At 54.1% G+C, this 25,615-nt stretch overlaps 4 protein-coding genes across 6 annotated transcripts; 2 read left to right on the top strand and 2 right to left on the bottom strand.

The window, feature by feature from the left end:
* Window positions 1-1,557: 1,557 nt before the first annotated feature.
* Tspan31 (tetraspanin 31) lies at window positions 1,558-4,559 on the top strand. 2 transcript variants are annotated; one of them, XM_052753538.1, is made up of 6 exons: window positions 1,558-1,747; window positions 2,302-2,469; window positions 2,823-2,903; window positions 3,187-3,318; window positions 3,562-3,672; window positions 3,753-4,559. In XM_052753538.1, the coding sequence occupies exons 1-6, from the start codon at window positions 1,685-1,687 to the stop codon at window positions 3,825-3,827; spliced, it is 630 nt and encodes a 209-aa protein (XP_052609498.1). In that variant the 5' UTR covers window positions 1,558-1,684; the 3' UTR covers window positions 3,828-4,559. The 2 variants fall into 2 exon arrangements, with proteins under 2 accessions (XP_052609498.1, XP_052609497.1); XM_052753537.1 differs by lacking the exon at window positions 1,558-1,747 and adding an exon at window positions 1,954-2,139.
* On the bottom strand, window positions 4,554-8,178 carry Cdk4 (cyclin dependent kinase 4). Of its 2 annotated transcripts, none has more exons than XM_052753536.1 (8): window positions 7,967-8,178; window positions 7,265-7,501; window positions 6,995-7,130; window positions 6,714-6,881; window positions 6,447-6,556; window positions 5,704-5,754; window positions 5,432-5,567; window positions 4,554-4,907 (listed from the first exon to the last, which is right to left on the bottom strand). In XM_052753536.1, the coding sequence occupies exons 2-8, from the start codon at window positions 7,483-7,485 to the stop codon at window positions 4,815-4,817; spliced, it is 915 nt and encodes a 304-aa protein (XP_052609496.1). In that variant the 5' UTR covers window positions 7,486-7,501; window positions 7,967-8,178; the 3' UTR covers window positions 4,554-4,814. The 2 variants fall into 2 exon arrangements, with proteins under 2 accessions (XP_052609496.1, XP_052609495.1); XM_052753535.1 differs by having other exon boundaries at window positions 7,265-7,504; window positions 7,967-8,177.
* A 4,877-nt stretch (window positions 8,179-13,055) lies between these two features.
* On the top strand, window positions 13,056-16,422 carry Marchf9 (membrane associated ring-CH-type finger 9). Its single transcript, XM_052753534.1, has 4 exons — window positions 13,056-13,428; window positions 14,467-14,622; window positions 15,138-15,330; window positions 15,560-16,422. The coding sequence occupies exons 1-4, from the start codon at window positions 13,066-13,068 to the stop codon at window positions 15,892-15,894; spliced, it is 1,047 nt and encodes a 348-aa protein (XP_052609494.1). The 5' UTR covers window positions 13,056-13,065; the 3' UTR covers window positions 15,895-16,422.
* Window positions 16,423-19,765: 3,343 nt separating this feature from the next.
* Window positions 19,766-25,539, bottom strand: LOC128119857 (25-hydroxyvitamin D-1 alpha hydroxylase, mitochondrial). The gene is made up of 9 exons (XM_052753521.1): window positions 24,050-25,539; window positions 23,291-23,481; window positions 22,647-22,849; window positions 22,360-22,560; window positions 22,072-22,244; window positions 21,697-21,869; window positions 21,437-21,515; window positions 20,854-21,051; window positions 19,766-20,363 (listed from the first exon to the last, which is right to left on the bottom strand). Exons 1-9 carry the CDS (start codon window positions 24,251-24,253, stop codon window positions 20,253-20,255), a joined length of 1,533 nt encoding a protein of 510 aa, XP_052609481.1. The 5' UTR covers window positions 24,254-25,539; the 3' UTR covers window positions 19,766-20,252.
* Between the last annotated feature and the right edge of the window lie 76 nt (window positions 25,540-25,615).

The raw sequence follows: 25,615 nt of genomic DNA, 5'->3' as shown, positions 1-25,615 counted from the left end.
TGGACTAAACAGTAATAACTGAGTCTTGCTAGGTACTGGGTATTGACTCAAGCATTTTATTTTTATTTATTTATTTATTTTTATTTATTTTTTTTTTGAGCTGAGGATTGAACCCAGGGCCTTGCGCTTACTAGGCAAGCACTCTACCATTGAGCTAAATCCCCAACCCCTCAAGCATTTTATATAGTCTAGCTCATTCAGTGCTCACAACAATACAGAAGTTGTTAGCGAAGTATTGTTGGAGGTAAATGCATTGTCATCTATGCCCATTTTATGGATGAAGAAGTAGGTACAGAGGGTTTAGCTACCTGGTCCATACAGATAGTAAGTCACAACGTTAAAACCCATGCAGTTTGACTCCACGAGCAAAACTAGACTGTGGGCAGTTACAAGATGTGAGCACACATAGACTCAAATCACCGTGTGGACTTGATGGGGGTGTGGGGGTGGGCTTCTGGGTTTGTTCCTACCGAGGCCACTTCTTTGTCCAGGAGGAGAGGAAGGATTGTGCCATTTCTCACTCCCTTTCAAAGGGCACTGCATCCAAACACTTACGCAATACCGTTATTGACTAGCCACCCATTTTCCCCCATTTGGAGTGAAAGTATGAAGAGTCAGGGCAGGAGAGATGGCTCAGTGGTTAAGAGCACTGACCCCTCTTCCAGAGGACCGAGCAGGGTTCAATTCCCAGCACCCACACGACAGCTCACACTAACTGTCTGCAACTCCAGTTCCAGAGGATCCGACTCCCTCGCACAGACATGCAGGCAAAACGCCAATGCACATAAAGTAAAAATAAATAAATTTTAGAAAGTATGGATACTCTTATTTATTCATATTCCAGTGCCGCCCCCACACCTCGTGTCCTTTTGTGCCAGCCCAGGATCAGGCACGTGTGTGTTCTAAAGATGTGCAGTACACCCGTGTCTGCGCCCGCGGCTTTGTCTCAGACAGGAATGCACTGGCCTCCAGTCACTGTTTGCACTTTCTGGCATGTTCACACTGCAGAGGAAAGAATGCAGAACAGAACATGCGTACTAGTAGACACATTTAACAGATGCGTGAGGATCTGCCGGCTGTTGCTATGCCTGACTTGGATCCTCCTTAGCGGGGCTACACAGTTCAGTATTTGGCTCCTCTTGGTTTTCCAGAGTATGACGCGCGAACAATTAAAAGGATGGCATCATCGTGAGATCATCGTGAAACACGGGGAAAACGGCGGGGAAGGGTTATCCTTGGAGGGGCGGAGCCCCTTCCCCCCATCTCTACAAGCCCTTTCTTGTCTGTTCACCTGAGTCCCCTGAGTCTCTCCTCAGATTCCTGATGTCGCAACTCGGAGCACAGGAATCCAGGCTTTTGAAGTTTAGGCTCTGATCCCTAAAAAACTGTCTAGAAACCCAGTCTTCAGTTTTTTTTTAAGTTTTGTCCAATGAAGAAACTGAGGGAAGGGCTGGGAGGCGGGCTGGTGACGTAATGCAGATTGATTGGCACTGAAATACTAGATGTCCTGGATTAGCCACGAGTTTCGCCAATCCGGAGACAGGGGTGGGACGGTGCAGGCGCAGAGACTTGGTTTGACTGGCTTGGATTTAAAGCGATAGAAGCTGTTGGGAGTCCTACAAGACGGTCCCCGATACCCTCCCCTCAAGTCCTTGGGACCATTTGGGTCCCCAGAACTGGGGAGATGGTTTGCGGAGGATTTGCCTGTTCCAAGAATGCGCTGTGCGCTCTCAACGTGGTTTATATGGTGAGGTTTTGGAGGTGGGGAAAGCTCCGGGGCGGAAAGAATGGGGAGAATTTCTAGGGGACTTCCGGTGGGAGAGGGGTTTACTGGGGGTTCCGGGAAGCTTCCCAGAACCTTCTTCCGTGGAAGAGGAGAGACTTCCGGTGACATGGGGGGATCGTTTGGTGGTGGGGAGGGGTGGGTCGAAGACCGCAGGCCTGTAGCCAGTCTTCACTTAGGCTGTAGTTTCTTTCCACAGTAGAGATGCTGGACAACCCTACGAGTTTGTATCTTGAGACGCTACTGCTATGGGCCCACTAGTCCAGCTATTCCCAGTTTCTTGGGAAGAGCGCTCAGGGATGACTCGTTCTGAAAGCACACCTCCGTGGGTTACCCTATTTAGTCCACGTCTCCGGGTAATAGCCTTTGGCTGTGCTGCGTGCTAGAGTTCTTTGGCGATGACAAGGTCTATGTAGCTAGCCCAGGCTAGTCTGGAGCTTCGCTGTGCTGCCGTTGCAGAAATTACAGATGTTAACCACATTGGGCTGAAGGGTATCCTACTTTGTGTTTTCTTGCAGCTTGTGGGCTTACTGCTTATTGGCGTGGCCGCCTGGGGCAAGGGCCTGGGTCTGGTGTCCAGCATTCACATCATCGGAGGAGTCATCGCCGTGGGGGTCTTCCTCCTCCTCATCGCGGTGGCTGGGCTCGTTGGGGCCGTTAACCACCACCAAGTGCTGCTGTTCTTTGTATCCTGACCTGGAGGGGTTGGAGTCCCTGGGCAGGCTTTTCCCAAAAGGGCAGGGGACCTCAGACATGCCTTTGTTCTTCTTCTGTAACTCACAGAAGTTGATGTTTTTGTTCTCAACTTGTTAAAACTAGTTTTATGAACAGAGAAGGGCCTTGAACTCTGCCACAATACAGTTATAAATTACACTGGGTGAGATCTTAAGAACAAACAAAAAAAAATGGGATCATGCTACATAATCCGGGCTAGCTTGGAAGTCACAGCAGGCTGGCCCACACACTGAGACCTGCCTGCCTGTCTCCCTGGGTGAGATATCTCAAATGGAAACCAGGTCTTTTTGCCATAACTTCTCAGTACATGATCATCCTTGGTTTGGTCTTCATCTTCCAGTTTGGAATCTCTTGCTCCTGTCTGGCTATTAACCGAAACAAACAGGTAAGGCGATGATGCCCTTTCCAGGTACCTTTAAACTTCTATAATCTGACCCTTTCGTACCTTCATCCTTAGGTCTACTACTTCAGAGGTGTTTCCTCTGATGTGTACAGTTAATTCCCCAAGGTGTCGTCAGAATCTGAGACACCTGACATTGTCTGTGATCATGACATGCCATCCTGTTTCTGTGGGATGCTGATTGCCCTTGCTAGAATAGAGGCATTGAAGCATGTGAACTGAGAGCAAGATGTAGGGAGACTGACGTTCCTCTGCCTGTATGCTCTAGATAGATGTCATCAATGCGTCCTGGTGGGTCATGAGCAACAGTACCCAGCATGAATTGGAGAGAAGTTTTGACTGCTGTGGCTTGTTCAACCTTACAGCGCCATACCTACAGGACAATACTTCCTGCGATGCAGTAAGTTGAAAGGTGGAGCACACAGCTAGAGGAAATGGGTTAAGGGCCATGCCCAAACACGTGGCCTTAGTGAACTGTCGCTCTTGAACTGGGCTGTGCTAAGGAAACAGGGGCTGCAAGAGTTTAGCCACATGGGACTCTAGCCTCAGAACTGTTCACTTAGTAATTTCTGGGGACATCCACTGTAGCTACTTGGATGGGGCAGACTAGCAGCTTTGCATTGTGTATTCCATTCATCCTCAGATGTGCAAGACCAGTTCTGTGTGCCAGTTGTGTGGTGAGAAGTTCCTTAAACATTCGGACAAAGCCCTGAAAATCTTAGGTGGTGTTGGCCTTTTCTTTAGCTTCACAGAGGTAATTATTCCCATTTCTTGCATGTGGACACCCATAAGCCTGAAGACTCAAAAATAACTTTCTCTCTGTCTTTGCTGTAGATCCTTGGTGTTTGGCTGGCAATGAGGTTCCGGAATCAGAAAGACCCCCGAGCAAACCCCAGTGCCTTTCTATGAGACTTTTGATCTTCCAGAGAGGATCTTTGAATCCTAGGCTGGTTTCCAACTGGCTATGTAGCCAAGGATGACCTTGAGTTCTGGATCCCCCTGCCACCGCCTCCAAGTGGTGTGATTACAGGTGTGTGTCATCACACTCAAGTCTCTGGATCCATCTGACTTGGTTTTGCTCTCCCAGCTTTTTATAATTCCCTAAATTCTTGAAAGCCTAGGGTGCGCCCCCCCCAAACAGGTTTTTGTTTTAAAGAAAAAGGGCCCCGTGCCTCATTTCCCAAAACTGATCAAGTAAGTGATGGTTAGATTTTTGTCTTTACATATTTTGATGGAACAAGATATAGAAAGAAGAGCCTTATACCTCTCCCTGAGAGAATAGAATATACTCCTAGACGCATGGACAGGGGCTGGAAGCCTTTCATAACTCTTTCCCCTCCTTCTGACTGACACCCTAGCCTGGCTCCAAGGACAAACTGAACTACAGTCCCAGCCTCACCCAGAAGTCTTGTCAAGGCAGGACCTGGAAGGAAGCAGCAACCTTAAAACTCAAGCCATTTTAACTGAGTACTCAGAAAGGAATTGAAAGGGCCTTCCCCATCCTGTCAGCCAAAGAGCTGAACTGCCTGTCTAGGTCCTGTGTGAGGGTCTACAGATGTTGCAGGGAACCTTCCAAGCAGGCTTTCAGTCTCCCAAAGGCAAAGCCAACCAGGAAAACATTAAAGAAAAAAGAAGGCCGTTTTTCTTTGTCTTGTTTTGCTGTATAAAAAAGATCCCAATATAAATGAGGGAGGGAAGGAGACAGGTACCCACCCTTTAGTGTAGAGAAAGGGGAGGGTAAGAGGGCAGGCCTCACGAAGAGGAGGGGGAATGTCATTAAGGCTTAAAATATTCTCTGTAAAAAAGTGGAGGAGTCTCCACGGCCCCAGAGGAAGGCAGAGGTTGAGGTGTTGGCCACTCGAAGTGTCCAGAGGCGAGGAAAGGCCGCGGCTCTTCTCACTCTGGGTCACTCTCTTCCTTGTGTAGGTAAGAGTGCTGCAGGGCTCGGAAGGCAGAGATCCGCTTATGTGGGTTAAAAGTCAGCATCTCCTAAGGGGAGAGGCAAAGGTCAGCAGCAGCTGGGGAGGGTGAGGCCCACCCCGACACAGCTGTGAGGGTGTTTCCTTTAGCCTACTCTGCTGACATTCACAGCAGCATCAAGAACTACAGCCTCCACCAACCAGAGCTTGGTCCCACAACGGACTGGGCCTTGAACACCTGTTCTGTTTTGTCTTTGTGTGTGCATGCTCATGTACGAAAATGTGGGCATGCACACGTACGTCAGTGCCCACAGAGGTCAGGACAGTCTGTCAGTCCTTCCCTTCCAGCTTGTTTGGGAGCCGTTGGTGCTGTATTTACCAGGGTATCTGGCCTGTGGGATTCTGTCTCCACCTCCCATCTTGCCCTGAGAGTGGTACTACAGGAGCTTGCCGCCACACACAGCTTTTGCATGGGTTCTGGGGATCCGAACTCGGGTCCGCACACTCATGCTGTAAGAGCTCTACCCACGGAGCCACCTCTCCAGCCCATGCTGTTTCTTAACCCAATCCTTGGCCCGTGCCCATGCCCAGTACCAGCAGCAGCTCCGCTCCAGATTCCTCCATCTCCGGCACCACTGCCTGCACTGGCCGAGGCTCTCTGGCGGAAAAGGCTCCTCGGGGCAGAGACACCTCTCGAGGCCAGTCTTCTTCTGGAGGCAAGCCAATGAGACTGTGGGGACAGGACAGCTCTGGTCAGGGGGGCCTTTCCTTAGTTCTCATTTCCAGGGCTACAGCCAGTTGCCATCTGGAGTTGGGCAGAAACGATTCAGAACGGGAAGTTTCCTCCCTCCTCACTGGATACTTACTCAAAGATTTTGCCCAACTGGTCGGCTTCAGAGTTTCCACAGAAGAGGGGCCTGCGGTAGAAAAATATTCCAAGTATATGTTATTTCAAAAACAGGAGGACAGTAACCATGAAGTGGCTCAGACTAGAGAGGCTGGAGGGTAAAGGAATGCGAAGTTCCTAATCGCAAGACATTTCAGGAGATTTGCCTGGAGTATGGCTGGGTGGCAGGGTACATGCCTAACACATGTGAGTGTAGGTTGGGGGTGGAGCGCCATATGTACAAGAAGAATGATCAAGAAAGGTACATCTTATAAAAGACTCGGGTGGGGAGTGAAGTTTGGTAGTTTAGGGCATTTGCCCAGTGTACGTGCAGTTCTGATTCCAACCTCTATCACCATAAATAAAAGATTTGTGGGAAGTGAGCAACTTAAGAGTTCCAAGACCCTTAGCCAGGCGGTGGTGGCGCACGCCTTTAATCCCAGCACTCAGGAGGCAGAGCCAGGCGGATCTCTGTGAGTTTGAGGCCAGCCTGGGCTACCAAGCGAGTTCCAGGAAAGGCGCAAAGCTACACAGAGAAACCCTGTCTCGAAAAACAAAAAAAAAAAAAAAAAAAGTTCCAAGACCTGAGCTGGGTGGTGGTGTTGGCACACGCCTTTAATCCCAGCACTAAGGAGCAGAGAGGCAGGACAGAGAGAGTCCCAGGATAGCTAGGGCTACAGAGAGAAACCCTGTCTCAAAACCAAAGCATTTCAAGTCACGTACTTTCGACGAAACATCTCTGCAAAAATACAGCCCACGCTCCACATGTCCACAGGTGTTGCATAGGTAGACTGCAGAAGAACCTCAGGAGCTCTGTACCAGAGTGTAACAACCTAAACAGAAGAGGAGAAAGGAGTGAGGGTCCTTCTCATGAATCATAGCCGTGTGGCTTTGAAAACATCAAGAACAAGACCCCTCAGTCACCATGGGAAATCAAATCCCACCCACAATCCCAAACTATTTGGGCTGGGCTGCCATCTTTCTACTGACCACAGGCGTGAGGGCCATCTGGTAGCTGTAGATTCTGGCGAGGCCAAAGTCAGCCAGCTTGACTGTCCCGTTACTGGTCACCAGAATGTTCTCCGGTTTCAGGTCTCGGTGAACAATGCAGTTTGCGTGAAGAAAATCGAGGCCGCTTAGAAACTGCCTCATCAGATCCTGGTTTTGAAGGAGAAAGCACAAAACACTGGAAACCTAGTAACATGCTCAAAAATCCCACCAAGTTCTGCTACAAAGATCCCAATCCACCTCTGAATGTCCGCCCCACTCACCTTGATGGTCTCAACTGGCAAGCCCGGTGGGGGTGCTTTCTCCAAGTATGTCCTTAGGTCCTGGTCTATGTGCTCAAACACCAGGGTCACCTTGATGTCTCGGTCAGTTCGGGAAGTAGCACAGACATCCATCAGCCTGACAAAAATAAATGGTCACCAGCTGGTCAACCTCCTCTGGATCTCTCAGGGCCCCGCTCCTGACCACACCCCTGACTTACAGATCCTTTCTCTTTTTCCGTCCCCACTCCCAACCCAGTCCAACCTTCTCACCGTACAACATTGGGATGTTCAAAGGCCTCCAACCTCCTCAGTAAGGCCACCTCACGAACTGTGCTGATGGGAAGGCCCCCTCCAGCTCCTCCTCCGTTAGGAACTCTCACACTCTTGAGGGCCACAAAGTGGCCGCTGTGGGGATCTCGGGCCTTGTACACCGTCCCATAGGCACCGACACCGATTTCAGCCACTGGTTCATATCGAGAGGTAGCCATCATGCTCGGAGCAGGAGATCTCCTACAATCACAGAGGGCTTCGAACACTGAACTCTCTTTCCCAGGGAGGAGGGGGTGCCCCAGCACTAACAAAGGAATTCCTGCCCCGAGACCGCACGAACACAGCGGCCCATCCCCTGCACGCTCGCAGAGCCCCGCGCCTCAGGTAACACAAAAGACTCCACCGAGCCCTCCAGCCACGTGATGAGTGTCCGGGAGGAAAGAAAGGAATGCCTTTCTCCCGGAGGGCATCGCGCCGGGCACAAAGAAGATCGCACAATGCAAGGCACCGGGGTTTGCATCGAGGATCCCACACTGCATTCTCTTAAAAAAATCACACCCTGGCCCGCGACCACAAAGGCCCCACTTCCCGCCCCGGGGCCACCCCTTCCATAACCACGCCGGCGACGCGCACCCGAGGGGACCCAGGGGGTGGTGGCGGCAGGGGACTGGCCCCCATCCCGGGACCGGGGCTTGCACTCACCTCACGCCCGGCCGAGAGCTGCGGAGGTGACCCTTTATCTGGGCCCGGGAGCCGGTGCCTGCGGCGCCATACACCGGGGATCGGTCCCGGGCAGCTGGACGCTACGGGCCCGACCATAGACACAGGCCGCGAGCTAGAGAGGCCCCCTCACCCCCACCCTCACCATGTGACCAGCTGCCAGGGAGGCGCGCGGAAACCGGGGGGGCGGGGCGGGGGCGGGGCGAGCGCCGGACGTTCGGGGCCACGTGACCGCCATCCATCCATCCATCCATCCATCCATCCATCCATCCATCTATCCATCCATCCATCCATGCGCAGTGGCTGACCCGGGGCCCCCCGGCTCGGCGGGGAGGGGTGTAGTGGGGGCGGGGGGCGGGAAAGAGAGAGAGAGGAGAGGGGAAAAAAAAAAAAAAATCGGGGCGACCACGTGACCTGTTGCTATCCCACGTGACCCCCTCCGCTCGGCGCTGGGCAGCGGGGGCGTGGCTACGCCGCGCGGCGGCACGTGACCGGCTGCCGTTCCCCGGACGGACGGCCGAGGTGGGGGGGGGGGGCGGGAGAGGGTGGAGCGCCCGGCGGTGCCATGGCAACCGGGCCCGCCGGCTCTCCACCGTGGGCTCAAGGCCCAGCCCGAGCGCATCTTCTCTCGCTGCACGTCTGTCCGTACGTGGGCGGGGAGGTCGGGGTGCTGGGGGGAGATGATCCTGGTTCGTCCTCCCCCCCCCCCACACCACCACCCCCCGACCCGGGATGGGACTGTCACCGTTTCACTCCCGCCGCCACGGGGGAGCGACATGCGGGTGTGCGTCTTTGTTTTTACTCACTCATTCAACACAGTGCTGCTACTGAGGGCTTTTCCTCCCCGTTGGTTATGCGATGTGTTCTGTTTGGGTGACTCAGTCATTCGCCCTTTAAAGCCATGATGAGGATATGGTACATGCAGGCGGGTGTCTTAGGACCCAAGGAGCAGTCGGTTTCTATCAGAGCAGGAAACTAGGATTCGAGGATGGACGGAAGAAAAGATTAACAGCCAGCCACTGTAATGGCAAGAGCGGCAATGTAATGCCCCCCCCCCCCATACACTTCCAACCCGTAAACCTCCCCGGGAATGTGAAAAGCAGCAAGGAGTTATTGGGAATAGGGTGCTTGATCTTAAAAAGCATTCTGTTACATAGGTGCGTGATGGTGCGTACGAACAAAGGGGTGAGCGCGTCCGAGGGTGGTCACCAACACCGCTTCAGACCACCACAATGCCCACGAATGTCTTGTGTCGCTCTGCAAACCTGCGACTCCTCTTTGGAGTCACATGCTTTTTTATTTTCAGTGCAGCTTTCTTTTTCTTTTCCGACTGACAGGGTTTCTCTGTGTAGCTTTGCACCTTTTCTGGATCTCACTCTGTAGCCCAGGCTGGCCTCGAACTCACAGAGATCCTCCTGCCTCTGCCTCCAGAGTGCTGGGATTAAAGGCGTGCACCACCACCACCCGGCAGCTTTCTTGGGGCTATACTGCCCTGAACAGTATTTCCCAGGTGCTCTCTGCGCACAGGAATCTAGGTAGACAGAGATAGAGTTGACATTTGTTGTCTCAGGGGCTCCAACTCCTTTATTGTCTCCCACCTCTTTGGGAATAAAGGTCCATGTACGCATTTGTGAGAAACTGCCTAAAATCTAGAGCTATTTTTAAATTGTTTTTTAGGCGGGCAGTGGTGGCGGCGCACGCCTTTCATTCCAGCACTCGGGAGGCAGAGGCAGGAGGATCTCTGTGAGTTCGAGGCCAGCCTGGGCTACAGAGTGAGTTCCAGGACAGCTTAGGCTACATAGAGGAACCCTGTCTCAAAATAAAATTGTTTTTTGGCGCTAGGGATTGGAGTCAGTGTTTTCTTATGTGGTAAGCACGTGTTCAATCACTGCGCTATACTCCCAGACGCCAAACTCTGAAATCATTTTGAGACAGTATAGCTGAGGGTGGCCTCAAACTCACAGCGATCTTTGTGCCTCGGCCTCCTAAATGCTGTGTTTACAGACACGAGCGACGACTCTGGCTCTGATTTATCTTTTTGTGGAATTTTGTTTTAATGAGGCAAGGTCTCATATAGTCCAGGTTGGTCTTGAAACAGACAAGTGGCGAGGCTAGCCTCCAATGTCTGAATGCTTGATCCTGCTGCGGCATTTCACCAATACTACGTACGGTGAGCGGCATGCACCGTCCTCAATTTCTTTTCTTTCTTTTACTCCTTTTTTTTCTTCTTCTTCATCGTCCTCTTCCTCTTTCTTTTTTTAAAAAAATACATTATTTTGACTTTTTTTTTTTTTTGGTTTTTGATTTTTTGAGACAGAGTTTCTCTGTGTAGCTTTGGCGCCTTTCCTGTAGCCCAGGCTGGCCTCGAACTCACAGATATCCACCTGCCTCTGGGATTAAAGGTGTGAACCACCACTGCCCGGCTCGTGGTCATCTTCTTTTCCACAGTCTTGCCATGTAGCCCAGGCTAGCCTCAAACTCTCTGAAGTCCAAACACTTGGATTCCAGACCTGAGTCACCACACCCAGCCTGAAACCATTTTATTACCCAGTTTGCCATGTATTCCATTTTATTTATTTATTTGTTTGTTTGTTTGTTTGTTTTTTGAAACAGGGTTTCTCTGTGTAGCTTTGGAGCCTGTCCTGGAACTCACTTTGTAGCCCAGGCTGGCCTGTAACTCACAGAGATCCGTCTGCCTCTGCCTCCTGAGTGCTGGGATTAAAGGTGTGCGCCACCACCGCCCAGCCCATGTATTCCATTTTAACTTCTTTTCTGGTAGAGAATGTAACAGTGATGGGGCATGGTGGAATATGTCTTTAATCTCAGGAGGGGATTGGGAGGCAGAGGCAGGTGGATGGCCAGCCTGATCTGTTTAGTGAGTTCCGGGCTAGCCAGGACTACACAACCAAACTTTGTCTGAGAAGGGGGTGGGGAGTGGATATATATATACACACACATATACATATATATACACACACATATATATGTATATATATACACTATGTATATGTGTATATACATTTGAATGTCAATGTAACAGCATAGACTCAAAGATTAACGTAAATCGAGGACGAAATGGAAGGCTCATCAGGACAATTTCCTCTTCTGCCACTCTGATGCTTCTTGCTGCCAAGGAGACTGTAAGAAAAAGCTCAGGGCCCAAATTGGCTAAGGGGATGGAGAGGTGGGTGTTTCATTGGCTGCATTCCTAGGGCTGTTTGGGGTTTTTAGCTTTCTGAAAGGCTAAGTGTCTGTGAGCTTATTAAACTCCCAACACAGTTTTTTTGTTTTGTTTTGTCCCTCCCCGCCAGACAGGGTCTCACTGTTTAGCCCTGGCTGTTGTGGAACTTGGTAGACCAGGTTGGCCTGGAGCAGACAGAGATTGCCCGCCTCTGCATCCAGAGTGCTGGGATTAAAGGCCATCACTAACCGGCTTTATTTATTTATTTTTGCTTTTTTGTGTGTTGGTTGGTTTGGTTTGGTTTTCCCAATGCAGGTATTACCTGCCTCATCTTCCCTCTCATGTGAGCACACTGCAGCTTGCCGGCCTCACAGGAAGAGCACCCTTCTTTGTCTGCTAGCTCACAGACTTTCCCCCTGCTTCCCTCATCCGTCCACCCAAAGCACTCGGGTGTCTTGCAGAAACATCCCTGCCTTTGCTACCCCTTCCCATTGAGGAGTCTTCATTTGGCAATCTGTCCCCGGTTCGACTGGCTCCCTCCTTCCCTTCTCTGTTAATTACTCTTTTACTAATTAATTTTTTTCTCAGTGTCTTTGACCCAGTGGGTTTCCCGGGAATCCTTTATCCCTCAGCTTCACAAAGAGGCTGAGAGAGAGGGTGTAAATATAAGGCTGGGGGAAAAAAATTGGATAGGCTGGTAGTAGCTCTAGGGGTCAACTTGAAACAAAGATTTAAGCGTGGATGGGTGGTGTTCACTTCATAGTCGTGGAGCTGAGGGGCAGGGGGAATGGAGAAGGACACGCCCATCGCCTGGCGTCCCTTTTTCTGCTCACTCACCACCTTCCCACGTTAGAATCAGTCGCTTGTTTCCCCCACAACCCGATTCCATTCCTGCACACCCCCACCTCCCAGTCCCGCACCCGGCGGCCCCCTCTACAACCTTTTGTGTGTTACTAGGGGTGCATCTCTTGCCCACTCCGCTCCCGCACACCTCCAGCCCCTGGCCGAGCTGCTCCTCCTCTGCACGCTCCCATTGTGCACACACCCCTGCGCCTCGCTACACCTGCAGCCTCCGACGACGACTCACCTTCCAGCCTCACTCCCACCCGCGCGCGTACACACCTATTCCTCCACTGGGGTCCACACTCCCCTCCGCTGGCCACTCCTCCCCTCCCCTCCCTCTCTCCCTCCTCCCTTGTCTCGCACACTCGCCCCGCCCCTGGGGACACCTGCTCGTGCTGGGCAGGGCGGGGATGCGCAGCCGCGGCCCCTTCTCCTCCGCTCCCCCTCCCCGCCCCACCCCTCCCTCCATCCCTCACCGGCTCCCCGGCTCCCGCCCCGCCCGCCCGCCGCTCCGGGGGGGTCTCCGCTGCCGCCGCCGCCGCCGCCGCCGCCACCGCCGCCGCCGCCGCCGCCGGAAGGAGCCGCCATTTGCCACCGCCGGGCGCACGGGCCGAGCCCAGCCGGATCCGGGTAGTCGGAGCGGGACTGGGGCCCGGGAGGACGGCGATGGGGGGCGGCCCCGCCGCAGGAGGACCGGGGCGCGTAAGCCCCGGCGCCCGGCCGGCTCCGGACCCCGACCCGCGGGGCGCGGCACCCTGAGCCCCTTCCCCGCCCCCCTGCCCCTGCCCCTGCCCGGGCCATGCCTGCCCACCCTGCCGTCCCCGGGCTGACGGCCCTGGAGCCCCGGCGGCGGTGGTGGCAGCAGTGAACGGCGGCGCTTGCAGGCCGCGGAGACCCCGGCCCCGGTCCCGGCGCTCCGGCGCGCGCCCGCCCGCCCGCGCCCCCTTCCCGGCCTCGTCCTCGCCCCTCCCCCCCCCCCGGCGCCCGGGACCCCCACCCCTCCCCACCCCGTCGCCCCCCCCCCCCCCGCCTCCCCAACACACCCGGCGCCCGGACGATGCTCAAGTCTCGGCTCCGCATGTTCCTGAACGAGCTGAAGCTGCTGGTGCTGACGGGCGGGGGGCGGCCCCGGGCCGAGCCGCAGCCCCGGGGGGGCGGGGGAGGCGGCTGCGGCTGGGCGCCCTTCGCCGGCTGCTCCGCCCGGGACGGCGACGGCGACGAGGAGGAGTACTACGGGTCGGCGGAGCCGCGGGCCCGGGGCCTGGCCGGCGACAAGGAACCGCGGGCCGGACCCCCGCCGCCGCCCGCGCCGCCGCCGCCGCCGCCCCCGGGCGCGCTGGACGCCCTGTCGCTCAGCAGCAGCCTGGACAGCGGGCTCCGAACCCCCCAGTGCAGGATCTGCTTCCAAGGCCCGGAGCAGGTCAGGCCCGAGCAACCTACCTGGCTGGGCAGGGGAGGGGTGGGTGGGGGGTGGCGGTGGCGGTGGCTCGCACCTGGGGTGTCCGCCGAGACCGGAGCAGGGGGGGGCGGGACCTGGGGGAGCTGGGCGAGACCCGGGACCCCGAGTGGGAGCGGGGTGAGGTTTGGCCCTGGCTGGAGACGCCTGGAGATTGGGGCAGGGGGCGTAGGGGTCGGGTCGGGTCCGGGGGGTGGCTCCCAGGATGGGGTGGGGCTGTCCCCCGGGGAGGGCTCAGGATCTCGGTCACCCAGGCTCAGAGACAGCTGTTGGCACCTGCCCCCCTCACCTTGGGGTCGTCGCCCTTAGCCCAGGGAACCCATTCTTTTCCGAGGTGGGCCCGAGGGGAGAGTTCCCATTGGCTCGCACCTCGACGGCAGGGGCCCGGCCCCAGGACCCTGCCTCACCTCACGCAGCATGCCCTCTGGTCTTCTCCCAGCCCGCAACTTCCCGCTTCATTCTAAAGAGCCTCCTTTGTTTAATTTTATAGGTAAAGTTGTCCCGGGATAGTGGCAGAGGGCAGTCCCCGTGCAGCTTGACTAAAGGGGAGCGACCGAGTTCCGCCCTTGCCCCCAGAATGTCTCCCCTTCTTAGTGTGGACGCCACGATGGGTTTTATCCATCCCGGTTGGCACCGGATCTGTATAACTGGAAGTACTGTGGGGTGGGTGAGGGTGGCATAGCCCAGCCGCCCTGGCTCTCCCCTCCCTCCAGATCCTAGGGAGAGGTCGCCTCTTCAGGCCGCCTCAATCACCTTTGCAGTGTCGAGGAAAGGGAGCGAGCGCACGGGCTTCCCTCCCACCCCAGATCTCATCCCTCGGGTTGCAGAAGTTTCTCTCGAGCTCTGACTTCTTACTTTCGTCCTGCAGTCTTAGCGTCTGGGTGAAAAAGCCCCGAGTTTTTTCAATGTAGTGGTGTAAGAGCTCTCCTCCCCAGGAGTGCGGCCGGCCGCGGGGGTCCGGGTGAGGAGGGCTGACAGGGGCCCTGCCCTCTCTGCCCCCAGGGGGAGCTCCTGAGCCCTTGCCGCTGTGACGGCTCAGTGCGCTGCACACACCAGCCCTGCCTCATCCGCTGGATCAGTGAGAGGGGCTCCTGGAGCTGTGAACTCTGCTACTTCAAGTACCAGGTCCTGGCGATCAGCACCAAGAACCCACTGCAGGTGAGGTGCCGGGAGAGGACCCAGAAGGGGGCAAAGGCCTATTTCATCTTCTTTACGGTTTTTCCCAAAGCCACCTCCTCCCACCATGATGGCATTCCAAGACACCAGCTTAACGTTCTGGCGCTAGTCTAGAGAACTTAGAACAGTGTTGATGATGACAGCGAATGTCGCTTGTTGTATGTTAACTCTTTTGACTAGGTGCCATTATTATGCCTGTCTTTATAAATAAGGGCACTGACCCACGTAGAGATTAAATACTTGTCTAAAATTACTCAACTAGTTAGAGATGGAACTAAGATTGGAGTTCCAAAGCGGTGTGTTTGGGTTTCAAAGCGCTTGTCCAATCCTACCTTTCTAGAATGAGCTAGACAAGTGGCGTCAGTGTCTCATCTTAGGTTAGCCCTGGGCATGGAGAAGGCAGATTTTCAGTCCCGCCTGAAGAGTTTAGGGAAGGCTTCTGGAGTCTTCTCTTCAGGGTTGCCCACCACCCCACTGACTATCATCCTCCCAAACAGTGGCAGGCCATCTCCCTGACCGTCATCGAGAAGGTCCAGATTGCCGCCATCGTTCTGGGCTCCCTGTTCCTGGTCGCCAGCATCTCCTGGCTCATCTGGTCCTCACTCAGCCCTTCAGCCAAGTGGCAGCGCCAGGATCTTCTCTTCCAGATCTGTTACGGCATGTACGGCTTCATGGATGTGGTCTGCATAGGTGAGGGCTCCCCTCTCCCCTACCTGTTTAACATCTTCCTTTAATCACTCACCTAACTCCCCTGCACAGCCTTTCGGTCTCACGATCATAATTACACCGCTAGAGACCGTTAGGGCTACCCTGGGGCCCCATCCTTCACAGCCCTGTGTTCCCGGTCCTGCATGCTCAAGGGCCTGTGGCCTATGTGCGGGCAGCAGTTCACCCCAGTTTCCTCATCGCCGTTGTCCAGGCCTCATCGTTCACGAAGGCTCTTCCGTCTACCGCATCTTCAAGCGCTGGCAGGCAGTGAACCAGCAGTGGAAGGTCCTGAATTATGACAAGACCAAGGACACAGGAGGAGATGCAGGGGGAGGGACGGCAGGGAAGCCAGGCCCCAGGACCTCACGGACCAGCCCCCCTGCCGGGGCCCCCAGCCGGCCTCCAGCCGCCCAGCGCATGCGGACGCTCTTGCCTCAGCGCTGTGGTTATACAATCCTGCATCTCCTCGGACAGCTACGGCCACCGGATGCCCGTTCCAGCTCTCATTCTGGTCGAGAGGTTGTCATGAGGGTCACCACGGTCTGACCTGGACTCCAGGGGCAGGGATCTCAAGTCAGAGCGTCAGCCGGAGACGAGCTCTCCTGGCTGCTGGAGGTGATGACCTAGACAAGGCGTGTGGGGCACAGTGGCCCCACCACTGAGGATCTCTGTGGACAAGACAGCCTCAAGGTTGGAGACATTGTCTGGCCTCTACTGCCCACAGGGTAGAGACACCTGGATGACATTCCAGCTCCCACTGACACCACCTCATACTCATCCTGAGGATGGCCAGCAGGCAGGCGGGGAGAACAGCTTGCCTTCTTGGAGAGAACCATCTTTACCTCAGCTCTAGGGCCTCCAGTCCCCTGGCTCCACCATGGTGACTTGGTAAAGGGAGACCAGTGCCAGAAGAACAGGGGCTGTAGACCCCCATTCCCCACCCCATGGCCACAGGGCGTCTGGCAATAAGACTCGTAAACATTGACCTCCCGTTCCCTGCATGAGGGCGGGGGACTTCCCCCCTGCTCCACCCCCCATTGCATGGGGGAGGGCATAAAGAATCATTTATATGCACGTGGAGACTCCTTTCTCATCTGGGGCTTCTCTGAAGGGCTGGAGGGTGCAGGGCGGTTCCCCAGCACAGGTGACAGTCCCAAGTGTAGCAGCGCATTTGGAGCTGGTGGAGGGGCTCCTGCTTGCTGGTGAATAGTTCACATTGGCTGCTAGGTGGCAGTGCTCAGAGGGAGCTGAGGACGGTGGACTTGCCACCTGTGAGTTATATGATTTAGAAAAAAAAAAATCTGAGCTTTTTTTCTTTTTTTTTTTTCCTGTCTACCTCATAGACTTGGAAAGAGGATATTGAGGGACGGGTTAAATGCTATTACAAAGAAAATTGATCGTGGTATAAAAAGAGTTCTGGACTAGTTGCTGGTCCACTTATCTCAAGCAATAGGTGGGATAGCGGATCCCAAAGTCTGGTTTTTGTCAGAAGCGGCACAGAACTTTAGTAGCGTTTTGAGTGACAAAATAGATACTGAAACAAAAGAGGAAATAGATACAGTAACTGTGCAGGACAGTGGTTATTGTAGGAATGAGAACACTTTTGACCCTCCAAACATTGGTTGTGGGGGGACGCTGGAGCCACTCAGCCTGCTCTAAGAACACCTGTGTTCTATCAGTCCTTTCCAGGTCCTGTGTCTCCCCCCCCCCCCAAAAAAAATGGTGTGCAATGGACATGGACTCATTTTGCGTGACAGGGAAGGAAACTCCTCCCTCGGTGTTGTGTCTTTAATTCCTGTTGAAACTGTGGCAGGTCAGGGTCACAGGTTTGATCCAGGTGTGCCCAGCTAGCGGTAATTCTGGAAGGTAGAAGCATAGGAGAGCTGTTGTTTATTAGAGAAGCGATTTGGGAAATGTGGGTCCGAGGGCTGGGGGTGTGGGTCAGTGATAAGAGTGCTTGCCTGGTGTGCATGAGGTCCTGGGTGTAACTCCCATACCACCAGAAAAATTATGTGGTCAGCTTGAAGCTTGGTCCCTTTCTCCTGAAGCCCGGTGGCTGGGTATTATATGGATGATGGTGTCTTTTAAGTGAACCATTCATGAGCAATTAAAAAATTCCTTCATACATTGCTAAAGTCAGATCCAGAGGCCTTTCTTATTACTGGACCTCTAATGGAAGGTTCTGCTCTGCCCCCTCTTGGGAAAGGTTGGAAAAAAATGCTTGTCTTTTAACAGCCCACCTACCCCAAAGCCTTGCTCCATGCCTCTCCAGAAAAAAAGGTGGGGTGGGAGGGCCTTTGGCTGCTGTCCATGGTGCTGGCATCATTTGGTGGTGCTGGCATCATTTGGCTGCGCCGGGGGTCTGACGGACTTCCAAGTGAGAAGGTCCTGATAGGATCGGGGTGAAGAGGGAACCCAGGCAGAGCTCTCCAGCTCTCTCTCAGGAAATTTTTACCAGAGACTCACCCCTCTATTTCCTCCCACCAGGGGACAGAGGGGTTCGGCTTTATTGATTGGTCGTTAACAGAAGAGTTGGTGGTGATCGGATGTGGAGCAGAAAATCAGTGATTGCTAATATCTGTCCTGGCAGAAAGGACTCAGGTAGATAAGACACACATGGGGCTTCTGGGCCAAGCCTGTTCCTCACGGCGGCCCTTCATGGAAGCTTGGGCATACTTAAGAACACACACACATATATCCATGCGCTCTCTGAGTCCCAGAGGCCCACTTCCTTCTCTCCTTCAACACCAACAGAGGTCTTGGGATGGGGCCCATGTGTATCTCTTGCCTGTCTCCGAATTTACACAGACCCTTGTCCAGGAAAGGGGTCATAGGCACTGCTGTCTCTTCAAAGTGGCATTTCTGTCTAGTCACTGAGCAACACAGGGGTGTAGATTCCTTTTTGACTCCAGGGAAATGGGTCTCATAACTTAGGCTATACTCTCCATCTGGCTCCGATCTGCAAAATCGCGGGTATTTTACGTTCAAGTTAAACTTGGTGGTGGGTGAGTAGAAGCAGATACCGAGGGCACAGGAGAGATGGGAGGGGCGGTAAGGAATGTACAGAAACCTCGGTCTCTGCACACGGCTTCCAGGCATGCATGCCCTGCTTCTCTAAATCATGCATGATTGGGTCTCTGTGGGAAGTCTGCTGGCTGACAGTTTCTGTGGTTAGGGAGCCATGTCTTGGATGGGGCAAAGGAAGTGTGAAGGAGCTAATTGGAGTGAGAGGGAGGGAAGGAGGGAGAGGCAAGCCCTAGCATGGGGAGGGTAATCTGGGGTACAGGGGGAGCTGTGCACAGTGCTGAGAGATTCATTGGGACGGAGGATGAGTTCATCTGTAGACATCACAAGGGGAGTACTGTGTGCAGCCCATGAGGGTGGCCAGAGAGTGCTGACTCAGGGAAACAGAGGTTCTCTTGGCCTGGCCCCTTCTGCCTCAATCCTCCAGGGCTCCTGGCCCCCTTCTCCTGCCTCAGTCCTCCAGGGCTCCTGGCCCCCTTCTCCTGCCTCAGTCCTCCAGGGCTCCTGGCCCCTTCACCGTCTGCTTTCATCCAGCCTGACTGACTCCATCTCCCTGCCTGTGTCCCTGTCTTTGAAGGAGGGCAGAGTGGACATTCCAGGATGCCCTTCCATTCTGGTAGTCCGAGTCCCAAAAGCTCTTTTCTCACCAAGGGTCAAGCCGCCTCTAACCCAGCTCAGCAGAACCCTTAGCACCCAGACCCACGTTACAACTGAGCTCCTACCCTTACTGTTCACCACTACCTCTTAATCCTTTCCAGGAAGCTAGACTAGACTTGGCGGTTCCCATTACAGATAGAAACATGTCTGGGTTCGTCATGAAACACTCTTCCAGAGGGACGATCCAGACCTCCCACCGTTAAGGGAGTTATTTCCAGGACCTGAGAAGCCAAGGTGGGAGATGGGGGTCAGGATCTTGCCAGGAGTGGGAGAAAAGTAAACCCAAAGCCAAGGAGTAGACATTTTATTTTAAAACTTAATAATATAAATGTTTTTTCAATATAAAAAAGAAGACAGGCTAGGGTTATGGGGCAAAACCAAAAGATGGGAAGTAAGACGTGAAGCAGACTCACTTTAGAGCTAAGGGGAGCTTAAAAAAAATACCGTAAACTAGGCTAGGGCAGATTCATTTTCCTAGGGTCAAGCTGAAGAGAGAGAAAAGGGTGGGCAGAGCCTGGTGAGGCTTCTCCCTTCTTCCACAAGGCCTAGATTCAATCCGAGAATCTACGTGGTGCTGCATGGCCAGAGATAGACCCTGACGGGATGGATAAAGACTGATAAAGCTGGAAGTGGTAGTTCATGTCTATAACCCCAATACTTGGGAAAGTGAGGTAAAGAGGGTTGTGAGTTCAAGGACAGCAAGAACTATATAACAAGACTCTGTCTCAAAAAAAAAAAAAAAAAGGAAAGGAAAGAGAAAATCCCAACAGACGGAGAAGGCTTCACCACTCTTCTCATAGAGCTCACACGCTTAGAAAGAGACCCGACCAGGCGCACACCAGATGCACGATCACAGAACTCATGCTAAGGTTAATGCTTAGACAGGGCATCTGTGAACACTGTAAGCACAGGAGGACCGGTGGCTGAATCCCTCCCGAGGCCCCCAGGGTTATTAGTTAACATCTGATTAGGCCCTTTAAGGATGTGTTAAGATCTGATGGCTTTGGGCCTTGAGGAATGACCAGGAGAAGTACTGAGCGGGAGAAAGGATCACGGTGCTGTGAGGACCCGCTGAGTCAAGCCAAGTACATGCTTCACACATAGGTCAGGTCCTACTTCCTGAAGTTTGTTCAGACAGACAGACCTCAAGGGGAAGTGTGCCCCTTGTGCCTAATAATGTCCCCATAGGAGAGGGCGGATGACAGCAGCTTCCTTCTGTAGGACTATCTGTCTACGAACTGTAGGTTGATGTTCTCGGGTACCAGGACAGTTCGGGTCATGGGTCTGATTGGGAGAGCACCTGGCTCAGGCAGCACCTCAAAATGTATCAAGATCTAGAACAGGAGAAGAAGGTTATCATGATGGGTGAGTCTAGAGTTGTGAGCATCAGAATGACAACTGTTGGGATGGCATCTGTGGCCAGTGCGGGCCTTCTTGAACCGGGTGGTGGTGGCGCATGCCTTTACTCCCAGCACTCGGGAGGCAGAGCCAGGCGGGTCTCTGTGAGTTCGAGGCCAGCCTGGTCTACAGAGTGAGTTCCAGGACAGGCACCAAAACTACACAGAGAAACCCTGTCTCCAAAACAAAACAAAACAAAACAAAACAAAACAAAACAAAAACAGAGCCTTCTTGATCAACAAGGGAGGGCAGGAGGTTATGGAAGGGAAAGCGGTAGTCCAAATATCTTTGCTTATACTCCAGGCCTCTGTCAGCGGGACTGTCTGCTAAGTTGTGTATGTTTTGCTCTGTTTGGCAGAGGACAAGAGCACCCATGATGACTGGGCCTTTCCAGTCAGGGCACGGTAGAAGTTCTGGACTACTGACCTGGGCCAAGGCCATTTGTAGCTCCAGCTCAGCCAGGCGGCGCCCGATGCAGCTGCGTTTGCCAAAGCCAAAAGGAAGGGATGCAAAGGGGTGGGGGGCTGGGCCTCTCCCTAGCCAGCGAGCTGGATTGAAAGAATTCGGCTCTGGGAACTGCGCAGGGTCCCTTGAAGTGGCGTAGTGACAGAGTGAGACCAGCGTCTGGTGGGGGGTTAAATGCAGATTGGTCAGTTCAGTGGCCAGGTTTTGTGTCCACACTTGCAATGCTAGCCCTCAGGAAACAGAAGCAGGAGGAAGGCCAGTTCAAGGCCAACAGCGGCTATATACCCTCCCCTCCCCTCAAAAGCAGTTATCAGTTTGAGCCCGAGAATGCGGGAGTGGGGGGCTATGAAGAAGAGGATCTGTGGACTAGTTTAAAATTAGGCCCTGGTTGGTGGTGAGGGACTTTCTTTACTACTCCATTATATCTTAGAAAGAGGTATCTTGATCGGGGGGGGGGGGGGGTCTGGAAAGGCTTTGGGGAGTGTTTGTGGATGGCTTGGGCCCACGGGGGTTAAGGAATGGCTTAGCAGAAGGATCTACTCACATTTTGGGGGATAATATAGTCACCTACTCGGATGTCTCTGTCTGGTACACGGGAATTCCCAGGCACCACAGGGTACAATCTAGGTCACCAAACAAAAGATGGATTCAGCAAGGTGAGGCTGGGGGGACACAGCTCCTCCTCCTCGGGGAGCAGAGTGCCAGTTTTCTCTCTTCTCACTGTCCGCTCCCATCCACGGTCAGCTTCCTCCGCTCTCCTCTAGTGTTTTCTCTAGTTCCTACTTGTCTTCCCTTCCCCCTCACCTTAACACCTCCTTGATCACAGCCTTCAACAGGCGAAGCTGGGACAAAACAGCGGCTTGGGGGTGGGCAGGGGAGCCAGGGTCCACAGCAGCTGTGATCTCAGAGTGAAGCGCAGACTGGACATCGGGGTGCCGGGAGAGCTCATAGAGCGCCCAGGAGAGCGTATTGGATACCTGGAGGGACAGGTGAGATCGTCTGAGGTGTCAGACGTGGGAATCCTGGTGAGGGAGTAGTGTAGGGAGGTGGTGGTCAGGGACCGAAGAACTACCAAGGCCAAGCCTGTACGCATGCCCAGAGTGGGTCCCCTGAGTCAGAAAAGTGGCCCTAGAGCCAGGGGAACCTACACTCTGGAAATGGGACTAGAGAGAACCTCACCGTGTCCACTCCGGCCAGCAGTAGCTCTGTCACGTTCCCCACAATGGACTGGACAGACAACTTCTCCCGAAACAGGAAGTGGGTTAAGTGATGCCCAGACGGCACGTCCTCCTCAGTCTTCCCCTGTTTCCTCACGTCTGCTTCGCTTTCTCGCTGCTCCACGTGCTTCTGGGCTGAGGAGGAAGGCACACCGACGCCTCACGATGCTGATGCAGCTTTGGATACCCCAGCACCGCCCCCTCCACACCCCTACCCCTCACCCCTCACCCCCACACTTCTATGCCTTACCAAAGGCAAACATCTGGTTCCAGTCTCGGCAGAGGCGGGCCCAGGGTCCGGGTACAAGGCGGTGCATCCAGTTGGGCATTGCCATGGTCAAGAGTGTGGACACAAACACCGAGCCCACCGCGTGGATGAAGGTCTCGGTGTCCGCAGGTACTTCGGCCTCCAAGCAGCCGAGACGCGAACCCAGCAGCACCGCGCCTATGCCTGGCCGGAAGGGGGCGCAGTCAGGCATCGGGCGTCTCGGGCTCAGAGCCACCCACACCTGTCCCGAACTCCGTTTTAGGATTCACCTTCTAAGCCAAATTTGTAAAACTCTCCCGCCACGTCCTGAACGAGGGTGGGCAGCCCAGAGCCACGTCCCCGCTGGCGCCTGAGTCGTCGCACAAGGTCACGGACCACGTTGTCCAGAGTTGCAGCGTAGCCAGCGGCTGCTTGAGGCCGGAGGAGTAGCGGGGCCAGAAGGCTTCGGAGTCTCTGCCACTCTTCCCCATCCCTGCCCGGGTGCAGAGAGGGCGCCATCAGGGAGGTGAGCGTGTGTGGAGGACGCCAGGGTAACCAGAGGGTATTGCGCCTGTTCCCTCGGGGTGGAAGAACCTGCCCCTGACCTCGCCCATCTTCCATCTCCCTTCCTCTTTACTCATTTCCTGCCCATGGGTGGGAGTGGGTTCTAGGGTAAGCGGAGTCACAGATGCTTACACGCCATCCAGATGCCACTAACCCTCACCTACCCCACGGATTCTTAGGATTCTAGCCTCAAAGGTGGGGCGAGCGGGCGAGGACTCGGCTCTACCTGAGTTTGGATAGCACAGACTGGAGAACCCGGAGATGCCAGAAGGTTGGTGGGAACGGCCGACCTCCCTCCAAGCCCAACTTGGCTGGATACAGGAGTCGGGCAGGGATGGATGGAGGACTGGAGGTCAGGGGGTCGACTCACGCTGTTAGCAATCCTGGAGCCCGCTGGTAGCGGCGGCGGTGCTCTGCCCAAGATGAGAAGCTGCAGCGCTCTGGACAGGGACTCTCTTGCCGCAGCAGCTGCTCCACGAGCGCAGGGGAGGCCACATACACTGTGCGAAGTGCGCCGAAGCTGCCTGACCATATTGGCCCGTAGCGCGCAGCTCCCTGCACCTGAGGACCCGCGAAGAGGACGTCTGAACACCTGGGAGGGTGGCTCTCAGTTTGGCTTGTGACAAGGCCAAGGGCGGTGGCTAGGCTTGGTTAAAGGGAGCTTTTCCAGGGCCGGCCCAGATGCGGCAAACTTTTCCTTCCACCCCATGAAAGTTTGAGCGGGAATAGCAAAACAGATTTTGCTCTGCATAAAGCAGACATTTAGGACTTCCTTTTAGTTATCTGGCTCTAGCCTAGGGGGAGCCGTTTCTTCGAGGCTCCTCTGCTAGATTGCACCTCAAGACGAGCCTCCAGGAAAAGAAAAGGAACGGACGGAGCTTTAAGCCGGATCTGCAGGGTAGCACAATGCTCTCACTCCTCCCGCACTGTTGTCCTGGATCTGCAGGGTTTCCTGTCTATAAAGTGAGAGTGCATCCCTTTGCCGGATGCAGGGGTAGTAAACCAGTCTCTAGTTCATTACCCACAGGTACCCATTCTCACTGGCTCTCCTTTCTGTGTTCTTCACTGTGGTCCTTTCTGCCAGTCCTCCCAGCTCAGTCCCACCAATGGCGAGGACTATCTCTCTTACCTGCAGTTCATGTAGCCTGGACAGCCCACTTTTGCAGAAAAGTTCTGCCAGGAAGCTAGGCATAGAGGGCCCAGGGATGTCAGACAAACTCCGGAGAACTGAGTCAGAGCCTCTGGAGGTCAGCGAGGAGGAGGCGGCATCCAGCTGTGGAGGCCGGTGGACTCCATGGAGCACCCTGGAGGCGAGCTTAACTGCCTGGGTCATGTCTTATGTTCGGGGAGTCAGCGGCACTTCTCCAGAGCATCTTTCGCACTTGCCTGAACCCCTTTATAACCCTTGGCCCTGGAAGTGAAGACGCCTGCCTCTCTTCAGCTCTTCAGCCAATCCCTTTTGCCGGGTGGTCTGTGCTGGATGGGGTATGGCACCCACGAACAGTGGGCGGGGCTAGGGCTGACTCCCTGGCTTTTGGGTCTCCTGTGGTAATGATTCCTATCAGAGCTCCTTTGTCTGGTCCAGAGGCAGCAGCCTAAAGTTCTCTTCTGGGAAAGGCTACTTAGGATGGATTTCAGAAGGCAGTACCTCATATCCTCATCACTTCTCTGGGGAGCTAAGTCTCCTCAGGTCCAGTCCTCCATTCTCTATCATACCCTGAATGGAAACTAGGTAGAAGGTAGTTTCAGCTGTCCCCATACTCTTGGCTCCTTGGCTTGCCCCTTCTCTGTTGTGGGGATTACCAGCACTGGACACAACTCTCCTCCTTTGCCTAACATGCAGAGGCAAGACCACACGTGGGTGAACGGGTTAAAACAGTACCAGCTACCTTCATCATTTTTTTTTTTTGTATTTTATATGTTTTTTTACGTACATGATTTGCCCGTATGCTTGTGTAGCATCTTTCTGGGGTCAGCGGAAGTTAGAGGAGGGAGTTGGATCCCCTGGAACTGGAATTATGGATGGTTGTGAGCCAACTGGTGAGTGCTGGGAACTGAGCCCAGGTTCTCTACAAGAGCAACAAGTGCTCTTAACCATTGAGTCATAGCTCCAATCCCCACCCCTGCCTTTTTTTAAAGATTTTTAAACCATGCACATGCACGTTGGTGTGTTTGTGCGAGTGCATGTGTGCACAAGAGTGCAGCTGCCCAGAATCCAGGAGAGGACACAGGTCTCCTGGAACTGGAGTTACAAATAGTTGTGAGCCACCCACCTTGGGTGCTGGGAATTCGTTTCGGGTCTTCTGAAGAGTGCTCTTATCCACTGAGCCATCTCTCCAGACTCCATCTTTGTTTTTTGGGAAAGGGAATTTCTTAGCTCAACAAGCCCCTTCCTTTCAGAGTGTCTTAGGGCCAGCAAGATGGCTCAGTAAGTAAATGTACTTGACACCAAGCCTGATGATCTGAGTTTGATCCCAGGGACCGACAAGGTAAAAAATGAGAACTGACTCCATTACATTGTGCTCTTACCATTATAGATATGCTTGTGCACACCTTTAATCCCAGCACTCGGGAGGCAGAGGCAGGCGGATCTCTGAGTTTGAGGCCAACCTGGTCTACAGAGAGAGTTCCAGGACAGCCAGGGCTACACAGAGAAACCCTGTCTGGAAAAACCAATAATAATAATAATAATAAT

Source organism: Peromyscus californicus, unplaced genomic scaffold (assembly GCF_007827085.1).
Source record: "Peromyscus californicus insignis strain IS unplaced genomic scaffold, ASM782708v3 Scaffold_24__1_contigs__length_46423439, whole genome shotgun sequence".
In the NCBI taxonomy this organism is placed as follows: domain Eukaryota; kingdom Metazoa; phylum Chordata; class Mammalia; order Rodentia; family Cricetidae; genus Peromyscus; species Peromyscus californicus.
The sequence above is the reverse complement of the archived record's forward strand: the minus strand, read 5'-3'. Positions and strand labels throughout refer to the sequence as shown.